This window comes from Alosa pseudoharengus, unplaced genomic scaffold (genome assembly GCF_046254945.1).
Source record: "Alosa pseudoharengus isolate Yale_2024_CS ecotype anadromous, Long Island Sound unplaced genomic scaffold, YU_APseudo_1.1 YU_APseudo_1.1_scf_14, whole genome shotgun sequence".
Taxonomy (NCBI): domain Eukaryota; kingdom Metazoa; phylum Chordata; class Actinopteri; order Clupeiformes; family Clupeidae; genus Alosa; species Alosa pseudoharengus.
Genome location: NW_027468609.1, coordinates 3404688 through 3422187, shown reverse-complemented (window position 1 = coordinate 3422187; position 17500 = coordinate 3404688). Strand labels below are relative to the sequence as shown.

Here is a 17500-nt window from a genome sequence, read left to right as displayed (position 1 = left end):
ACACTGGCACAACACTGTTAGCTATTAGCTCTGTCTTTGCACATCGAGGCTGCCGCAACACTGGCACAACACTGTTAGCTATTAGCGCTGTCTTTACACATCGAGCCTGGCGCAACACTGTTAGCTATTAGCGCTGTCTTTGCACATCAAGCCTGCTGCAACACTGGCACAACACTGTTAGCTATTAGTGCTGTCTTTGCACATCAAGCCTGCCACAACACTGGCACAACACTGTTAGCTATTAGCGCTGTCTTTGCACTTCAAGCCTGGCGCAACACTGTTAGCTATTAGCGCTGTCTTTGCACATCAAGCCTGCCGCAACACTAGCGCAACACTGTTAGCTATTAGTCTTTGCACATCAAGCCTGCCGCAACACTGTTAGCTATTAGCGCTGTCTTTGCACATCAAGCCTGCCGCAACACTGGCACAACACTGTTAGCTATTAGCTCTGTCTTTGCACATCGAGGCTGCCGCAACACTGGCACAACACTGTTAGCTATTAGCGCTGTCTTTGCACATCGAGGCTGCAGTGTCCATGTGAGAGAAGACTGGACAGGAGTCACTATGACTTCACTCCCACTAGCCAGCCTTAAGAGGCTGCTTTTGATCTCTACAGTATGCATGTATCTTTTTCTCTCTCTCTCTCTCTCTCTCACACTCACACACACACACACTCTCTTCTCCTTTTGCCGTTGTAAATAGCTGACTTCTTGTGGCTTGTTCTCCCTGTGTACAATGAAAATGCTTTTGTTGTGGAGGCCAACGACTAACAACAGGCAAAAACCATCCCCAAAGAGCTATATCTACTGACAAGGTAATGTTGTCAGTAGTGTTGTCAGTAGATGTCTTCGGGTTCGACAATTCTTAAAGTTGCATTGCTGGTTCTCTCGAACCGACTCACTACGGCTATGCTATATGGCTATGCTAGGTGAACGATTCCCCAATAACAAGTTTGTTTGTTTTAAATCTGGCATAGTGTACCTTTAAAAACTGTTTTTTCACTTTCTCTCACAGACAGACACACACAAGCAAGCACATCAACATTTCTGAGAAATTGGGGGTGGCATAAGTTAGAGGCGCACGCGCACACACACACACACACACACACACACACAACGCAAAGACTACTTAATTTTCGATAAATTCCGTTACATTTTCTGTGCCGTGCGCATTGCAGTCTATGGTGTATTCACATTCTGAATGTCAACATATTTTACCAAACCGATGCGGTCATGCTGCCCGAGAAGCCCGTCGATCCCCTACCAGTTTAGGTGTGTAGTGTTTTAGGTGTTGAGGTGGGAGCTAAGTCGTGATTGCTAAAGATAGTGAGTCGAGCAAGGTAGGCTACAGAGGGATTGGGGACTAAAAGGAAAAGTACGTCTGTTACATGGAAATATTTTGGTTTTATGAAGGATGACGTGTTACAAACACAGCGCCAAATGTGTCCTTCTCCACGTGTTAAAATAAACAATTTCTTTCGTTATTGTTATAGGATCAGAAGATATCTGTCTTTCACTGTAAAGCTTGTATTTCATGATTTGCATTTAGCAAAAGCCCCAGACAACAGCAGAGAAGTAATCAGGATTTGTTATTTGTAAAAGTTGTTTAGCCTACTTCGTTGGACTGTGCGATCGCAGCCCCTTACTTTCACTTTCCGCTGCCCTTGTAGTCTAGCCTAATAACGTGGGAACGCAGCGTATGAGGTTACAGACTGGGCTACTTAAGATTTTAGATGAGTGACCGCCGCGATATAGCGTAAGTAGCTTTTTTGCTAGGCCCAGCAAAGGCTGGCAATGTGGAATATTCCGCTGGTTGGTGCAAAAGTGTTCAGATTGGCTGTCTATCTGTCTTTTAGGAGGATTTTCTTGGAGCAGATCTTCCACACAACTTCGATAGCCTAGTCAGTAGGTCTCTTAAACGTCCCACATACTCAACGCACCCGACAGTAGCGTGACAATGTGACGTCACAGAAGCGCCGTAACCATTTATACTCGCGCGTGGTGGTCGCGACACTAGTTGCAATATTCTCCTGAACAGAGGTGTTGAAGTTGTGAAAAGACTAACACTAACTATGTTACACAGCAGAAGAAGCTGCAGTAAGAAACACTAGCAGTTAACTATAGAATCTTTGCTAGTAGCAGAGACGGTTGATAAAGTCAGAGAATGTGTAACGGTACCGATCCACTTGCACGACACTTCTTTTTGTCGTGTCGCATTCCACTCTAGTCCTATGGGTGACGTCAAGCGACTTTAACGCACCCGCAAAGCATTCCGGGAAGGCAGCGCTGCATTTGAAATAATTTCGCGCGTCAAAAAGCTGGCCGATGCCCAGCTTTATGCAAATGAATCCGTTGAACGCGTGGCGACTCTCCAATGAAAGGACGAGTTTGTAGGTGTAGGTTTGTAGCGGTACCGATCCACTTGCACGACACTTAATTTTGTCGTGTCGCATAGATGTCGCGCTGCCTCCCCACATTCAGTCGTGTGTGGGCGTTTTGTTTAAAATGTCAGTTACCAACTCATACTCAGTTCTTTTTAACGTATCTTAAGTGTTTTTCCACAAATGGACCACAATTTTAGGCATGTACTTAACAGTATACAACACATTAATAGCCTAAACAAACTATGCAAGCCATTTCGAAATCTTGTTTTATTTAAACTACTCAAAGCAATCTCAAATCCTCACCAGAAAAACAGTCAATATATTCATCCAAATCCTAGTTTTGTTTGTTTTATGGACTACTAGGTGGTCGTGGAAGAGATCGTTAAAACATTATTTGTCTTGTAAGCGGAACCAAAGTTTCACAGGCACCGTTGTGGTAGAACAAAGGACCTACAAACTCGTCCTTTCATTGGAGAGTCGCCTCGCGTTCAACGGATTCATTTGCATAAAGCTGGGCATCGGCCAGCTTTTTGACTCGCGACATTATTTCAAACGCAGCGCTGCCTTCCCGGAATGCTTTGCGGGCGCGTTAAAGTCGCTTGACGTCACCCATAGGACTAGAGTGGAATGCGACACGACAAAAAGAAGTGTCGTGCAAGTGGATCGGTACAGTAATAAGGGGAGAACCGCCACTTTCGGGAAACTTCCGGTTTCTGAACTGGTTGCAGTTCCTTTTCTGGTTCCACATGAGGGCGCTCACGAATAAGTGCAGAATTAATGGAGGGCTATGGAGCTGTACCCCTCAAATCCACTTTTCTCAGGATATAGAAATTTGAATCTTGCATGCGAAAGAGGGGACAGAGAAAATACACACCGCTGAGTATTATATTTTTTGAGTCACTTATTTGTTCTAAAAAAGCCTTTCAAATGCGTCAATGACGTCAATCATTAGCAGAAAGCAAGTGTGTTGTGGGCAACAACAACCCAACCTGTAAGAAATCGAAAGGGACGTAAGTACTCGTTCATTCAACTTTTGACCTATAATCCATAGTGAGCTTGCAGAAACCACAATCAATTCTTCGATTTTTCAACGACAACCAGGTGAAAGAGACAAATTTAGCCGTCTAGCTCCATAGACCCCCATTGTTTTTGCACTTATTCGTGATCGCCCCTAGCGGAACTGCAACAGATTGCAGGTACAATGGAGTTAATAGGGAGTGATCCGGCACTCCGTAAACGGGCTCTGATAAAGTTAACTGTAGAATCTTTGCTAGTAGCTAGCCTCTGTGATGGTACTTCAGACTTTGGTTGCTACTATTCACAACTACCACCATCATTATCACCTAGTTTCCAAGGTGTGTGCACAGGTAGATAGATAGATAGATAGATAGATAGATAGATACTTTAGTCATCCCGAGGGAAATTTTAATAATTTAAACAGTTTAGTTAGCTGGCTAGCTAGCTAGCAGCTGGCTGAGTTTGTGTAATTTCCTGAAGTGGAAAGAGATTTTGTTCAGGCCTTAATAGATATCCTTTGTTTGAAAATAAATCGTTTCTATTCTTTCCTCTTAATTCCATGTGTTGCAACTCTCACTGGTAACTTTGTTAACTTATCCAGCAAACTATTAAAAAGTCACGACTGTAACAAAACACTGCAACTCTCACTTGCCCTCGAACTAGTCCCTCTTCCTGTTTCTGCCTTGTCGCGCTCGTCTGAAAAAAATGAGTGGTGCGCTACCTCGCGCTACCTGGCTTCAATCCTGGCGCGCCAGCAAGCCCTTAGATATCCACTTTCAACAGGCCATATATAGCCTAGGCTACATATTATTTTATATTTTTTATGTAGAAAATTATACATTTATTTCTGTAATTATACACAGGTTTCCCGTTTACCAACAAAAGTAGATGCGCATGCAGCCATGGGGCAGAAGACGCTTTGTGGCCGTCCACAACGTTATAAACTTAACCTATTAATAGTCGGCTGCTGTAAGCTACAATCGAAATTTTTTGTATACCCCTATTGTCTCAATTATAATAACATCTAATTCCAGGCTATATTTCAGAGTTTGCCGTTCATTTGCTTTATTAATATAACATCATATTTTGTCATTTATGGCGAAGATGCATTCCGTTAGGGATATTGAACATATTGAACATTCTCTAACCATCATGATTTTGAATTGGTGCAGTTTTCAGCATAAAAACTCATTTTATTCTATTCAAGGAGAGCACTGCTCTATGCTGTTCTATGGTGTTTTCTGCCTCTTAGTTGCGCACGCATGTTTTCATGACGTTGCATAGAAATCCATGTATACATTTATCCCCCCCCCCCCCCAACCCTACAGTCTATGCTAGCAGCAAGTAAATGGAGATTTTTTTTTTAATTAAATATCGCAAGTTATCGCAGTACTCAATAATGTTATTGCATATTGCATGTTTTCCTAATATCGTGCAGCCCTACTGCATACTAAGTAAGATGTGCACATATATATCAGCCATCAGTCTGAGAAAGTGGGGAGAACACTATTGATTTTACACACACACACACACAAACTATTGATTTGGTGCACACTGCGCACACACACAGACGGGTCCAACAATATTTGTATGAGACATGAGTGTTCTGATGTGGAAGACGCACACACACACACCTAAGTGTGTAGACTTTGTTGTGAGGCTCCCTGGGGGCTGTGTGTGAGTGAACAGGGGGAAGGCCATGATGAGAAGCACTGCAACACACACACACACACACTTATACACATTCATACACACACACACTTATACACATTCATACACACACACAAACACACACTTATACACATTCATACACACACACACACACACTTATACACATTCATACACACACACACACACACACTTCAGCACATACAACCATGTGTGTGTGCGCATTACTACAATACACTAACATATCAAAGGCCAGTACCCAACAAGAACATTCCTCACCAGCAGCTATTCTAAGTCACTGTAAAAAAAACAATGTACGATACAGAACATGTCTGTGTGTATGTGTGTGTGTGTGTGTGTGTGTATGTCTCTCTAGTGTTGCCCCTCCTGCCTGAGCAAAACAGGAGCAGGAGGATGCTGTGCTACTAATATCATATCTCACACACACACACACAGGGCAGGAGCAGGAGGAAACCAGACTTATCATCCAAAACATCGATCAGTTATTGATCAGTTAGTGATTCGTTACTCATTACTCTCTGCGTTGATTTAGTCCTCTCTTTTGTCTGTTCACTTCAAGCTTACAAATACGGACAACACAGACCAAGGTATGAAACAAACGTATCCATTTACGTATGGAAAGGGAGTCAAATTATTATTATATATTATTACCGGCCCGTGATTGGTCAGTACAGTAATATCGTTACGTTTTTGGGCAAACGGTGCTGCTATCGGTATATATATTTGTTTATCTAACACTCTGCTGTCCCGATCCAGAGCGCATAGGACTCTGCTACTACACATGGTTTGTGGCACGGTCTGTTGAGTGTGATGAAAATGTTTGCATGCCTCTGATTGGTCTGTTCAGTGTGAGAAAAATGTTTGCATGCCTCTGATTGGTCTGTTGAGTGTGATGAAAATGTTTGCATGCCTCTGATTGGTCTGTTCAATGTGATGAACAGATAGTTTGGCTTGTAGCGTGGGCTAATAATCAACATCCCACTCCGCATAGTCGTCTACACACATGCCAAAAGTTGATATGTGAACACATCATGTGCCAATCATGTGGTATGTTGTGAATACATTGTGCCAATCATGTTGTGATCTTGCAGCTGGAGCGAGGTTGGTGTTGTGAAGCCTTGTGCACACGCAGTTCTGGCCGAAACAGATGCCTGATAAGTGCCCAAAATGGGTTGCGATAAGGCCGCCGAGTGGAGGGACTTGCCTAAAAGGACTTTGCATTTGCATCAAAACATAGGCTACTGATAAAACATTGCTTTATGTGGTCCACTGAACCTTGTATCACGCTATAAGGTCCATCTCCAGTAAGGATTAACGTGTGGAATTTCTCGCATTATGATGGCTAGTGTTGCGGGACTTGAATAAATGATGCGCTATACCCACAATCCCACGCTGAAGCGGAAGGCCCTGCAACCGCCCGGCATCTGCTCTGTGGCAGCAGCTCACCTGTCCTGAACGACCAATCAGAGGGAGGGAGCGCTCACCTGATCACCGTGGAGATGGGCATGGTGGGCCCCTTGTCTTTCAGCTCCTGCACGTTGACCACCTGGGGCACCGTCTTCAGAGTTGATTCGGTCAGAGAAGTCCCCACTGCAGCAGAGAGCAGAGCACACGCACACACACACACATATACACACACGCACACACACGAAACACAGACATATATGACGCATGCCAAACAGAGAGGCAAGCATTATATTACAATGTTGCTTCAAGCACATCACAAGGTGCTTGTGGCTAAACAGTAAGACATAAAGTAGAGCAAACTTCAGGTTCACAAGCATGTTACAGTGGACTTACAGTGGACACATACTGGCAAAATGCCCCACACAAAGTGCAGTGGCCTAACATATCACTACATTCTAAAACAGTCCACTTTTGTGAACATGAGTACGTCATCAAACACGTAATCAAGAGTTTATGAATGAATATGCAGTACTTCTCTACTGAAAACATGCTATAAATACACCTCAGTTGAACTAGTACACAGACACACTCATAGACACACACACACACCGACCCAAATGCAGAGATGCTGAATATCACACAAATGTGTGAAATAACTTGTTTACAATCTGGGCGTAGCCATTAGATGGCTGAGAGGGAGAAACAAGATGTGAATGTCCATCTGCAGCATAAGCTGATCCTGCACTGAATACCCAAACCAGTGCCCATGTGGTACCAGTGCCCATGTAGTACCAGTGCCCATGTGGGGGAATGACCTTTAGTACCAGTGCCCATGTGGGGGAATGGTCTTTAGTACCAGTGCCCATGTAGTACCAGTGCCCATGTAGTACCAGTGCCCATGTGGGGGAATGATCTTTAGTACCAGTGCCCATGTAGTACCAGTGCCCATGTGGGGGAATGATCTTTAGTACCAGTGCCCATGTGGGGGAAATTAAATGATCTTTAGTACTAGTGCCCATGTGGGGGAAATTATATTTAGTACTGAACAGGCTGAGCAGCTGACTGAAGCATTTCACTTGTTCTAACATCTACAACTATCACTTAAAACTGACTTCATGTTCATGTCAGTAGGTCGTATACAAATGGAGAAAAGCCTGCTGTTCCATAAGCCTCCCCAACATCTTCAATGATAAAAAATTAATTAATTTTAAAGTGAATAAATTACACCTTGACCTTTAAAGTGCAAAACAAAGGGAATACAGAAAAAAGGTGTACTCTGTCTCCACCTTGTGGTTAGCTTAGCACTACACCTACTTCAACTCAGATTGCCACTATCTAACAGCAGAGGGACTCTGGTGTGCTGGGACACAAAGTGAGGTGTGGCGTGGAATTTTGAGGAACCCAATGCGTTTTTGTACAGGCTCATGAAATAGTCTATTAAATGCATCAATGGCAGCATTTTCTACATAAAAACAATTCTACATTAAAAAGCTCAGTCAACCTCATGATATGCATATCACTGTGTTCTCAGCTCATGAACATTGTACAGAAAAAATATGGGCGTAAAAATGTAAACCCTGGTCATAAATAATGTGTGTGACATCATTTATAATCAGTAACACTGTGCCTTGGTGTTTTGGTTTTGACCTTTGGAGTGGCCCAACAAGATTGAGAACCTCTGTCTTATAGCAAAGACCCAAAAGAATAAAATTGTAGGGATGAGTGTTTTAAAAACTGAGACCGCTTGAATCCTGAACGGTCATGTGTCTCTACAATTGATATCTAAATGACAATTTCTTCTACTGATATTCAACTTCTTACTTCTATTAGCATTAACTCATACAGTACACGGGTACACAGCCCTGCCCCAAACACATACCAGGCTTCTGATTGGCCATCTGTCTGCGGAGGGCGGCGTTGGCGGCAGCCTGCTGGGCGGGGAGGGGGAGGGGCGTGGCCTTCTCGGTAGGCGGAGCTCCGTGTTTCACCGTCTTAGTTGCCAGGGCTGTGCTCTCGGGCCCGCCCAGATTGATATTATTGGTCGGTACTGATAACACAGAGGAGGAGTTAGTGTTAATTAAAAGATATCTCAAAACGTTTCACAGCGCTAATGCTATGGATTCACACCGCTAATGCTATGGATTCACAGTGCTAATGCTATGGATTCACAGTGCTAATTCTATAGATTCACACTGCTTACTGTATGCTATGGTTTCACACCGCTATGGATTCACAGTGCTAATGCTATGGCTTCACACCGCTATGGATTCACAGTGCTAATGCTATGGCTTCACACCGCTAATGCTATGGTTTCTGGGTTAAATGACATGTCTGTTTGAAAGACGCCCGCCCAGATTAATCTTATCGGTTGGCACAGGAGAGGTGGGTAAGTGAACATACAAACGTCTATAGATATATAGGATGTAGGGTGTTAGTGAACATACAAACGCCTATAGATATATAGGATGTAGGGTGTTAGTGAACATACAAACGCCTATATATATATATAGGATGTAGGGTGTTAGTGAACATACAAACGCCTATAGATATATAGGATGCGGGGTGTTAGTGAACATACAGATTCCTATATATATATAGGATGTGGGATGTTAGTGGACATACAAACGCCTATAGATATATAGGATGCGGGATGTTAGTGGACATACAAACGCATATAGATATATAGCAGGGGTATTCAATTAATCTTCAGCGAGGTCCAGTTACGGAAAATTTCCTCAAGCAAAGGTCCGGAGCATCATAATGTTTAACGTGCGTGTTTAGGCTATGTATATGTACAGTATGTATGTATAATATTAGGATGGATGGATGGAGACTAGTTGTAGATAGATAGATAGATAGATAGATAGATAGATAGATACTTTATTGATCCCCAAGGGGAAATTCAAGAAATAGAAGAGTGTAAGCCTAGGCCTAATGTTTAATGTGAAATAAAATAAGTAGCCTAAAAGGCAACATTCGAAATGAGGAGAAATAAGGCAAGATAAGAGTAGCCTAATTGGGGAGAAAAACTTGAGTAGCCTTGGCTATTTTTAAGATCTTAACGTGAACTTAAAATAAAATTTGAGCTGAGACAAGGATGGATATTCCACAGCTGGTTCCTTGAACCCATTAATCAGCAAGTTTAATTTATTTTTTTTATTTTTTTCCCATTTTATTGAAACCCAGGAATATCACGTTGTTGGGCAGTGAATGCATGTAGGCTTAACTAGATTGTGGTGGATCAATCATATTGCCTTCTTAAATCGTAAAATATTCTGTGGTCTCAGTTCACTGTTGAATGGGCCAAGCCTACCCTATGCTTGCTCAAAATATATGCTTTGTCTAGTAGAGGTGCTTCAAATTGCCGCTTAAAATTGCCTGTCTCAGAATATAGAAGAGGTCCAGGGCAATTCCGCGCAAAACTGTCACATCCATATTTAGTTGGCGTTACGGACGTGACAGTTTTGCGTGGTATTGCCCCCGTATCGTTATATAAAGCTCTCTTCTCGCTCTCTAGCTTTCTCCTCTTTGAGCAATCGATGATTTGAAAATAACTTACTTATCGTTAACTTAGATATCCATCTGATTGTTTCGTCCCGTCTCCTCTCCTCGCTCGTTTCAGGCTATCAGTCTCTTCTCCATAGTAGGCTACTACTTTACTCACTGACTCGACTTTATCAGAATTCACAGATTTCACTGGCTGAGTAGCAGCAAGCGAAATGATGGTTCCTGAAGCTCCTGAAGTAAATGCTGTTATCCTAACCAACATACATTTAGCGCAGCTTTGAAATCTTACGTGAAAATCTAAATTAGGCTATTATGGTCTGGGTCCGGATAGGATCACGTCACGGTCCGGACTCGGACCGCGGTCCGCCATTTGGTGATGGCTGATATATAGGATGTAGGATGTTAGTGGACATACAAACGACTATAGATATATAGGATGTAGGATGTTAGTGGCCAAGGGCAAAAAGCATGGCTGTGGCTAATGCAATAGATACACACAGCACTTGACACCTGAACTACACTGAGACATGGTCCCCTACAGAGGTCTGTGTTGCGTATGGGTCCTAAGGTAGAACAGTCTCTTCAATGAAAACCAGTTAAGTGGGTATGTGTATGTGGGTGAACATTTGTAAGTTTTGAGTGTTTAGCATGTGTTTGGGTATGCAGTAACCAATGAGTGAGTGCAAATAAAGTAAACAGCCATAAGTATATTGTGTGTGTGTGTTTATGTGTGTGTGTTTATGTGTGTGTGTGTGTTTATGTGTGTGTTTATGTGTGTGTGCATCCTCTAGCGTACTCGGGCTGATGGCGGCACCCAGTCCCAGGGCCGGGCCGGTCGTGCTGAAGGGTGTGGACTGCATGCTGAAGCCGGGCTGGATGGAGGGCGTCCTGACCACAGCGGGGTGGCGGGGCATAGCAGGGGGGGCCACGGGCAGCGGAGCGACCACCTCCTCCTCCTCCTCCTCTTCCTCCTCCACCTGCAGCGCCCCCGGCTCCTCCACCTCCAGAGCCTGCGACAGCGAGGACGCGGAGCTCACGTCGTCCAGATCCTCGTAGTACTTGGGGGAGAGGAAGGCCGAGCGGGACAGGCTGGCTGCACAGGAGGACACACACACAAGAGAACATGAAGAGGAGGAGCGCCACCCAGCCCACAGTGTGTGTGTGTGTGTGAGTACCTGGAGCTGTAGACCTGACGTGCGGGGTCTAGGGCTATAACTCATGTCTGTGGCCCATACCCAGCCCACAGTGTGTGTGTGTGTGTGTGTGTGTGTGTGTGTGTGTGTGTGTGTGTGTGTGTACCTGGAGCTGTAGACCTGACGTGCGGGGTCTGGCGTTTCGAGAGGAAATTCCTGAGCTGGGACTGCTTAGCTGGAGTCATTTTGCCTGAGATAATGAAGGGATATGAGTCATAGCACAGACACGCAGGACACAGACACACAGGACATATGAGTCACAGACACGCAGGACATATGAGTCACAGACACACAGGACATATGAGTCACAGACACGCAGGACATATGATTCACAGACACACAGGACACATGACTTATAGCACAGACACACAGGACATATGAGTCACAGACACGCAGGACATATGAGTCACAGACACACAGGACATATGAGTCACAGACACACAGGACATATGAGTCACAGACACGCAGGACATATGAGTCACAGACACGCAGGACATATGAGTCACAGACACGCAGGACATATGAGTCACAGACACACAGGACACATGACTTATAGCACAGACACACAGGATATAAGGACCTAAGGAGGCACTGGCTCTGTTAACATTTGTTTTTAGAATTTCTTTTTAGCGTCTTGTGTGATCCAATCACAAGTGAATTGACATGACAGGTATCCAAGGTGTCCAGCCAGCTAGAGACGTTGCTGACCTCTTGTGTTTAGATTCCGCTACTGCTAATATCACATTCATTATAACTCCCAGAGAGTAAGAAGTCTTCCCACATTAACTAATGCTAACGTCACATTCATTATAACTCCCAGAGAGTAAGAAGTCTTCCCACATTAACTAATGCTAATATCACATTCATTATAACTCCCAGAGAGTAAGAAGTCTTCCCACATTAACTAATGCTAACGTCACATTCATTATAACTCCCAGAGAGTAAGAAGTCTTCCCACATTAACGGCACGGGTGTGTGAGTGAACAGATGCACACCTGGAGATTTGGAGGTGGTCTTGGGGGACGTCTCCAGACTGGCTTTGAGTAGCGCGTCCCTCAGCCCCTCCAGCTCTTTGTCAAGACTGAAACAGGAGATCAACAGGAGTGAGGGACACAAGAAAGCAACACCTCCTTTCACAGAGTCTCCAGTAAAGTTCGGACAACTGCGTCACGTTTGGGTAGCAACGGCCATTTTACCGGTACGCTAAAAGGTAAGATACAGCGATCACTAAGTAGTTAGCGTCCAGAGGAGATAAGAAAACAAATGGACCGTGATAAGAGCAACATGACGAGATGTACAAGAAGGCAACGCGGTGTTACTGTAATAAACTAAAGAGCTTTTAATGCTGTAACGCGGTGTTATTGTAATAAAATAAAGAGCATTAAATGCTGTAACGCGGTGTTACTGTAATAAAATAAAGAGCTTTAAATGCTGTAGATTGGCTTCTGTTCTGTGGGCTGTAACACTGAGTGAACTGAGTTTGCCTACTGATGTTACGAAGCTGTAACTTATTACTGCCCATACAGACACTCGTATTGAGTTGCTTTACATCCACGGGGTAACACAGACATAGTTATACAGGGATGTAGTGGTAAAATAAGAGGTGGGTAAAATATGAATTCTGTGAGGTGGACTGTACCGTGCGGTATCGGATTTTTCAGAACATGTTTGATGATGGTGGAGGTTATTGTCCAATTTTTAATCAGTGGTATTAAATGGTTCCTAGAGTGTACATATTGTGAATGTGGATAATACACTGTGGTTTTTGAATGTTAAAGTTGCAATTGGTGAATAAACTCTTTTGAGAGGTGGATAAACTCTAATAAGAGGTCAAATAACTCAGAAATTTCAGAGGTGGATAAACTGTGTTTACTTGCGTTTAGCCTCCAATACATCCCTGGTTATATATCCAGATCCTTTCCATGTTGGTCAACATTTGCGATTACGTGTTAAACCTGTCAGTTCCATTTTGTCATAAGTCGTGCCTACCCCATTGGTCCATTTTGTCGTAAGTCGTGCCTACCCCATTGGATTTCTATCTGTACAGTAGCTGTCGTTATCGTGATTCCCACAATTCTTAGCGATTTTACGACACAATCCCGAGCTCTATAGACAGAAGACGATAACGTCTCCATCAGAGACAAGTGAGAAGCAAAATGGACAGTCATCATTATGCTCTTGAAAAGGCACCATTGCTCTCTAGTACACATCATTATAATGCTCTTAAAAAGGCAGCATCACTCTCTAGTACACTTCATTATAATGCTCTTAAAAAGGCAGCATCACTCTCTAGTACACTTCATTATAATGCTCTTATTTCACTGCTTGGTTGAATTTCCCATTGTCCTACGTAATTTAGAACGACCATTAACCGTATGTTATCTGCACACCTATGAAGTAGATCCATTTTTTTGGCCGTATCACACTTGTATATTAATTCACCGAACTCGTTGTGAAGTTTAAATGAACCGTCACGTTGCATCCGAGCTGTAAAATGCAGACGTTCAGAACATTGCAACATTGTAGCATATGACGGAGGTGGCTTTTAGCTAGATGGATGACAGCAGGCTAAGTAAAATAGCGATGTTTCAAAGCTAAAGTTCATCAGAATCTTGGGATACGCCCGCTTGACAACGGGAGAGATAGAACTAACGACTGGCCTTTGGCCGTAGCAACCATCCATTTAGAACTAGTAACGGCAGTTTGTCCTGTGAGTTGAGAAATTAGTTGATATGTGTCGGAAGAAATTAGTTCTACAAACAAGACAGTTTTAGCAATTAAAACGTTTAAATTGTAACAGGAAATGAACACAACGCAAGTGGCAACAGTGGAATAAGCGGGATAATGGACTCCACGGTGGTCTGTTCACAGAAGTTAATGCACTACGAGGTTTAAACGGCCCTCCGCTTCGCGTCGGGGCCGTTTTACAACCTCGACCGTGCATTAACTTCTGTGAACTGACCACCGTGTCGTCCATTATCCCTTACTTAAAAAGGCAGCATCACTCTCTAGTACACCAGTGTTTCCCATACATTGACTAATCTGTGGCAGGGCGCCACAAAATAAAAATCTTAAAAATTAAACTTAAAAAGGCACCATCACTCTTTAGTACACTTCATTATAATAGGGTTTGACTGCGGCGCGCTGCTGTACCTCTGGCCAGAGGGGGCGGTAGAGGGCAGGCTGGGGGTGGTCCAGGCGGCCGTCTTGCTGTAGAGGCGCAGGCTGTGCAGGTCACGCAGCAGCTGGTCCAGCTTCAGCTTCTGCTGCGTGATGATCTCCAGGTTGTTGGCCAGCGCGTTGAACAGCACGTGCCGCTCAGGGATGACCATGTGCCTGGACACGCAGAGAGGAGAGGGAGAGACCAGGGTTAACGTGCACACACACACACACACACGGATGACCATGTGCCTGAACATGCAGAGAGGAGAGGGAGAGATCAGGGTTAACGTGCACACACACACACACACACACACACCCACACACACGGATGACCATGTGCCTGGACACGTAGAGAGGAGACGGTTAACGTAGACACACACACACACACACACACACACACAGGGATGACCATGTGTCTGACACGAAGAGAGGAGAGAGTTAACGCACACGCAATCACACACACACACACACACACACACACACAGGGATGACCATGTGTCTGACACGAAGAGAGGAGAGAGTTAACGCACACGCAATCACACACACAGGGATGACCATGTGCCTGAACACGCAGAGAGGAGAGGGAGAGATCAGGGTTAACGCGCACACACACACACACACACACACACACACACACACACACACAGATGACCAGGTGTCTGGACACGCAGAGAGGAGAGGGAGACGAGGGTTCGATCTCTCTCACACACACACACACACACACACAGGGATGACTATGTGTCTGGACACACAGAGAGGAGAGGGAGAGATCAGGGTTAACGTGCACACACACACACACACACACGGATGACCAGGTGTCTGGACACACAGAGAGGAGAGGGAGACAAGGAGACAAGGGTTAGGTCAGGGTTAACGTACGCACACACACACGCACACACACACGCACACACCCCCTCTGGTCTCTCTTACTTCTGCTTCTTCCTGTTCTCCAGATGCTTCTCCCACTCCACATCTAGCACGGCGTTCACATCCTCCACCGCAAACTTCACATACTGGTACAGCCGCCGGATCTCCTGTCAACACACACACACACACACACACCCTTCTCACACTGTTTCTCAAAAATAGACACACACACACACCCTAATAAACATATACAACAAGCTCCACTTTGTCCACATGTAGTACTTCACATAATGTGAGGGTACACGACACATTAACATCTCTCTCACACACACACACACACACACAAGATGCCATATTTCATTTGAAGAATCATGCCATGCCTCTAGATTCAGTAGTCATGCCACCAGACCCATATTTTCATGCACACCTAGACATACACAATCACACTCACACACACACACAATCATTCTGTACTTGAGCTGTTCCTCTCAACCTGTAGCCACACACACACACACACACACTCCCCCTCTCGGACCTTGAGCTGGTCCTCTCTGCGTGGGTCGAGGGGTTTCTTGTAGAGAAGCTGGAGGTAGCTGGGGTCGTTGTTGAGCTCACAGTGAGCCTTGGCATCCTCGGCGCCCGCAAAGCCCTCCAGCAGCGTCGTCTTTAGCGTGCTGATATCTCCGTGGAGGGACTGGAGGACGCAGACACAGGCGTGCGCACACACACACACACACACACACACACACAACAGATCAGGTAAATATTTATATTGTTAAGAAATAACACATTCATTCGATACTAAGCATTGAGAGATAAGTCTGTAGAAGTATGTTTATGTAGGAGTGTGTGAGTAGCGTGCATGAGTATCACAGCCCTGCACCAAATTTAAAAAGTCTTTTAACCATCTCGCCCGTTATAACTGCCTTCTTTAATGCAGCAGAGAGAATATGCTTTGGACACTAGTACTAAACGTGTGTGTGTGTGTGTGTGTGTGTGTGGTACCTCTGTGGTCTCTTTGATCTCCAGGGTGAAGACGTGCAGGTCCTTGAACACTAGTACTAAACGTGTGTGTGTGTGTGTGTGTGTGTGTGTGTGTGTGTGTGTGTGTGTGTGTGTGTGTGTGTGTGTGTGTGTGTGTGTGTGTGTGCGCGCGTGCATGTGTGGTACCTCTGTGGTCTCTTTGATCTCCAGGGTGAAGACGTGCAGGTCCTCTGACTCCTTGCGGAGTTCCCTCATCTCCTCGATGCTGCCCACCCTGAAGTCCGTCCTGCTGCTCCGAGCCTTCAGCTCATCCAGCTCCTTCTGAAAGTGGGCAATCTGCACACACACACACACGTACGCATACACACACACGCACGCACACACGCACGCACACGCGCACATGCATGCACACACGCACGCACGCACACACACACACACACACGTACGCATACACACGCACGCACACACACACACACACACACACACACACACGCATGCACACACATACATACGCGCACATGCATGCACACACACACGCACGCACGCACACACAGACACACGCGCACATACACGCGCACATGCACACACACACACACACACGCACATGCATGCACACACACACGCACGCACGCATGCACATGCATGCACACACACACAGATACGCAGACACACGCGCACATGCACACACACACACACACACACACACACACACACACACACACACACACACACACAGAGACAGAGTGTGAAAAGAGTGAAAAGTCTTTGCGAATCAGCAATATCAAAACATAAACACTAAAGTAAGTGATGTGGGTTCAGTCCTTCATATCCATGTGAAGCTGACGTGTTGTGATCCGAAGAAGCTCACATTAGCTCTCATCACGGTCCATTTGGATTCTTATCTCCTCTGGACGCTAACTACTTAGTAATCGCTGTATCAACCCTATGGAGAGGGTGGTGACTCGCGTGCTGTGAGCCAAAATCAACCCTATGGAGAGGGTGGTGTGTGGTGTGTGTGGTGAGCCGAAATCAACCCTATGGAGAGGGTGGTGACTCGCGTGCTGTGAGCCGAAATCAACCCTATGGAGAGGGTGGTGTGTGTGGTGAGCCGAAATCAACCCTATGGAGAGGGTGGTGTGTGGTGTGTGTGGTGAGCCGAAATCAACCCTATGGAGAGGGTGGTGTGTGGTGTGTGTGGTGAGCCGAAATCAACCCTATGGAGAGGGTGGTGTGTGGTGTGTGTGGTGAGCCGAAATCAACCCTATGGAGAGGGTGGTGTGTGGTGTGTGTG

The 17500-nt window shown here is 45.1% G+C and overlaps 1 protein-coding gene across 1 annotated transcript in view; it reads right to left on the bottom strand.

The window, feature by feature from the left end:
* nup214 (nucleoporin 214) overlaps positions 1–17500 on the bottom strand; it is a 150896-nt gene that overhangs the window by 106627 nt on the left and 26769 nt on the right. Inside the window, exons 16-24 of the mRNA XM_076284946.1 lie at positions 16396–16545; positions 15761–15919; positions 15289–15392; positions 14350–14532; positions 12192–12277; positions 11303–11386; positions 10800–11096; positions 8376–8543; positions 6574–6679 (exon numbers count right to left, since the gene is read on the bottom strand). Coding sequence (XP_076141061.1) covers positions 6574–6679; positions 8376–8543; positions 10800–11096; positions 11303–11386; positions 12192–12277; positions 14350–14532; positions 15289–15392; positions 15761–15919; positions 16396–16545 — 1337 coding nt within the window. The remainder of the gene's footprint in view (positions 1–6573; positions 6680–8375; positions 8544–10799; positions 11097–11302; positions 11387–12191; positions 12278–14349; positions 14533–15288; positions 15393–15760; positions 15920–16395; positions 16546–17500) is intronic.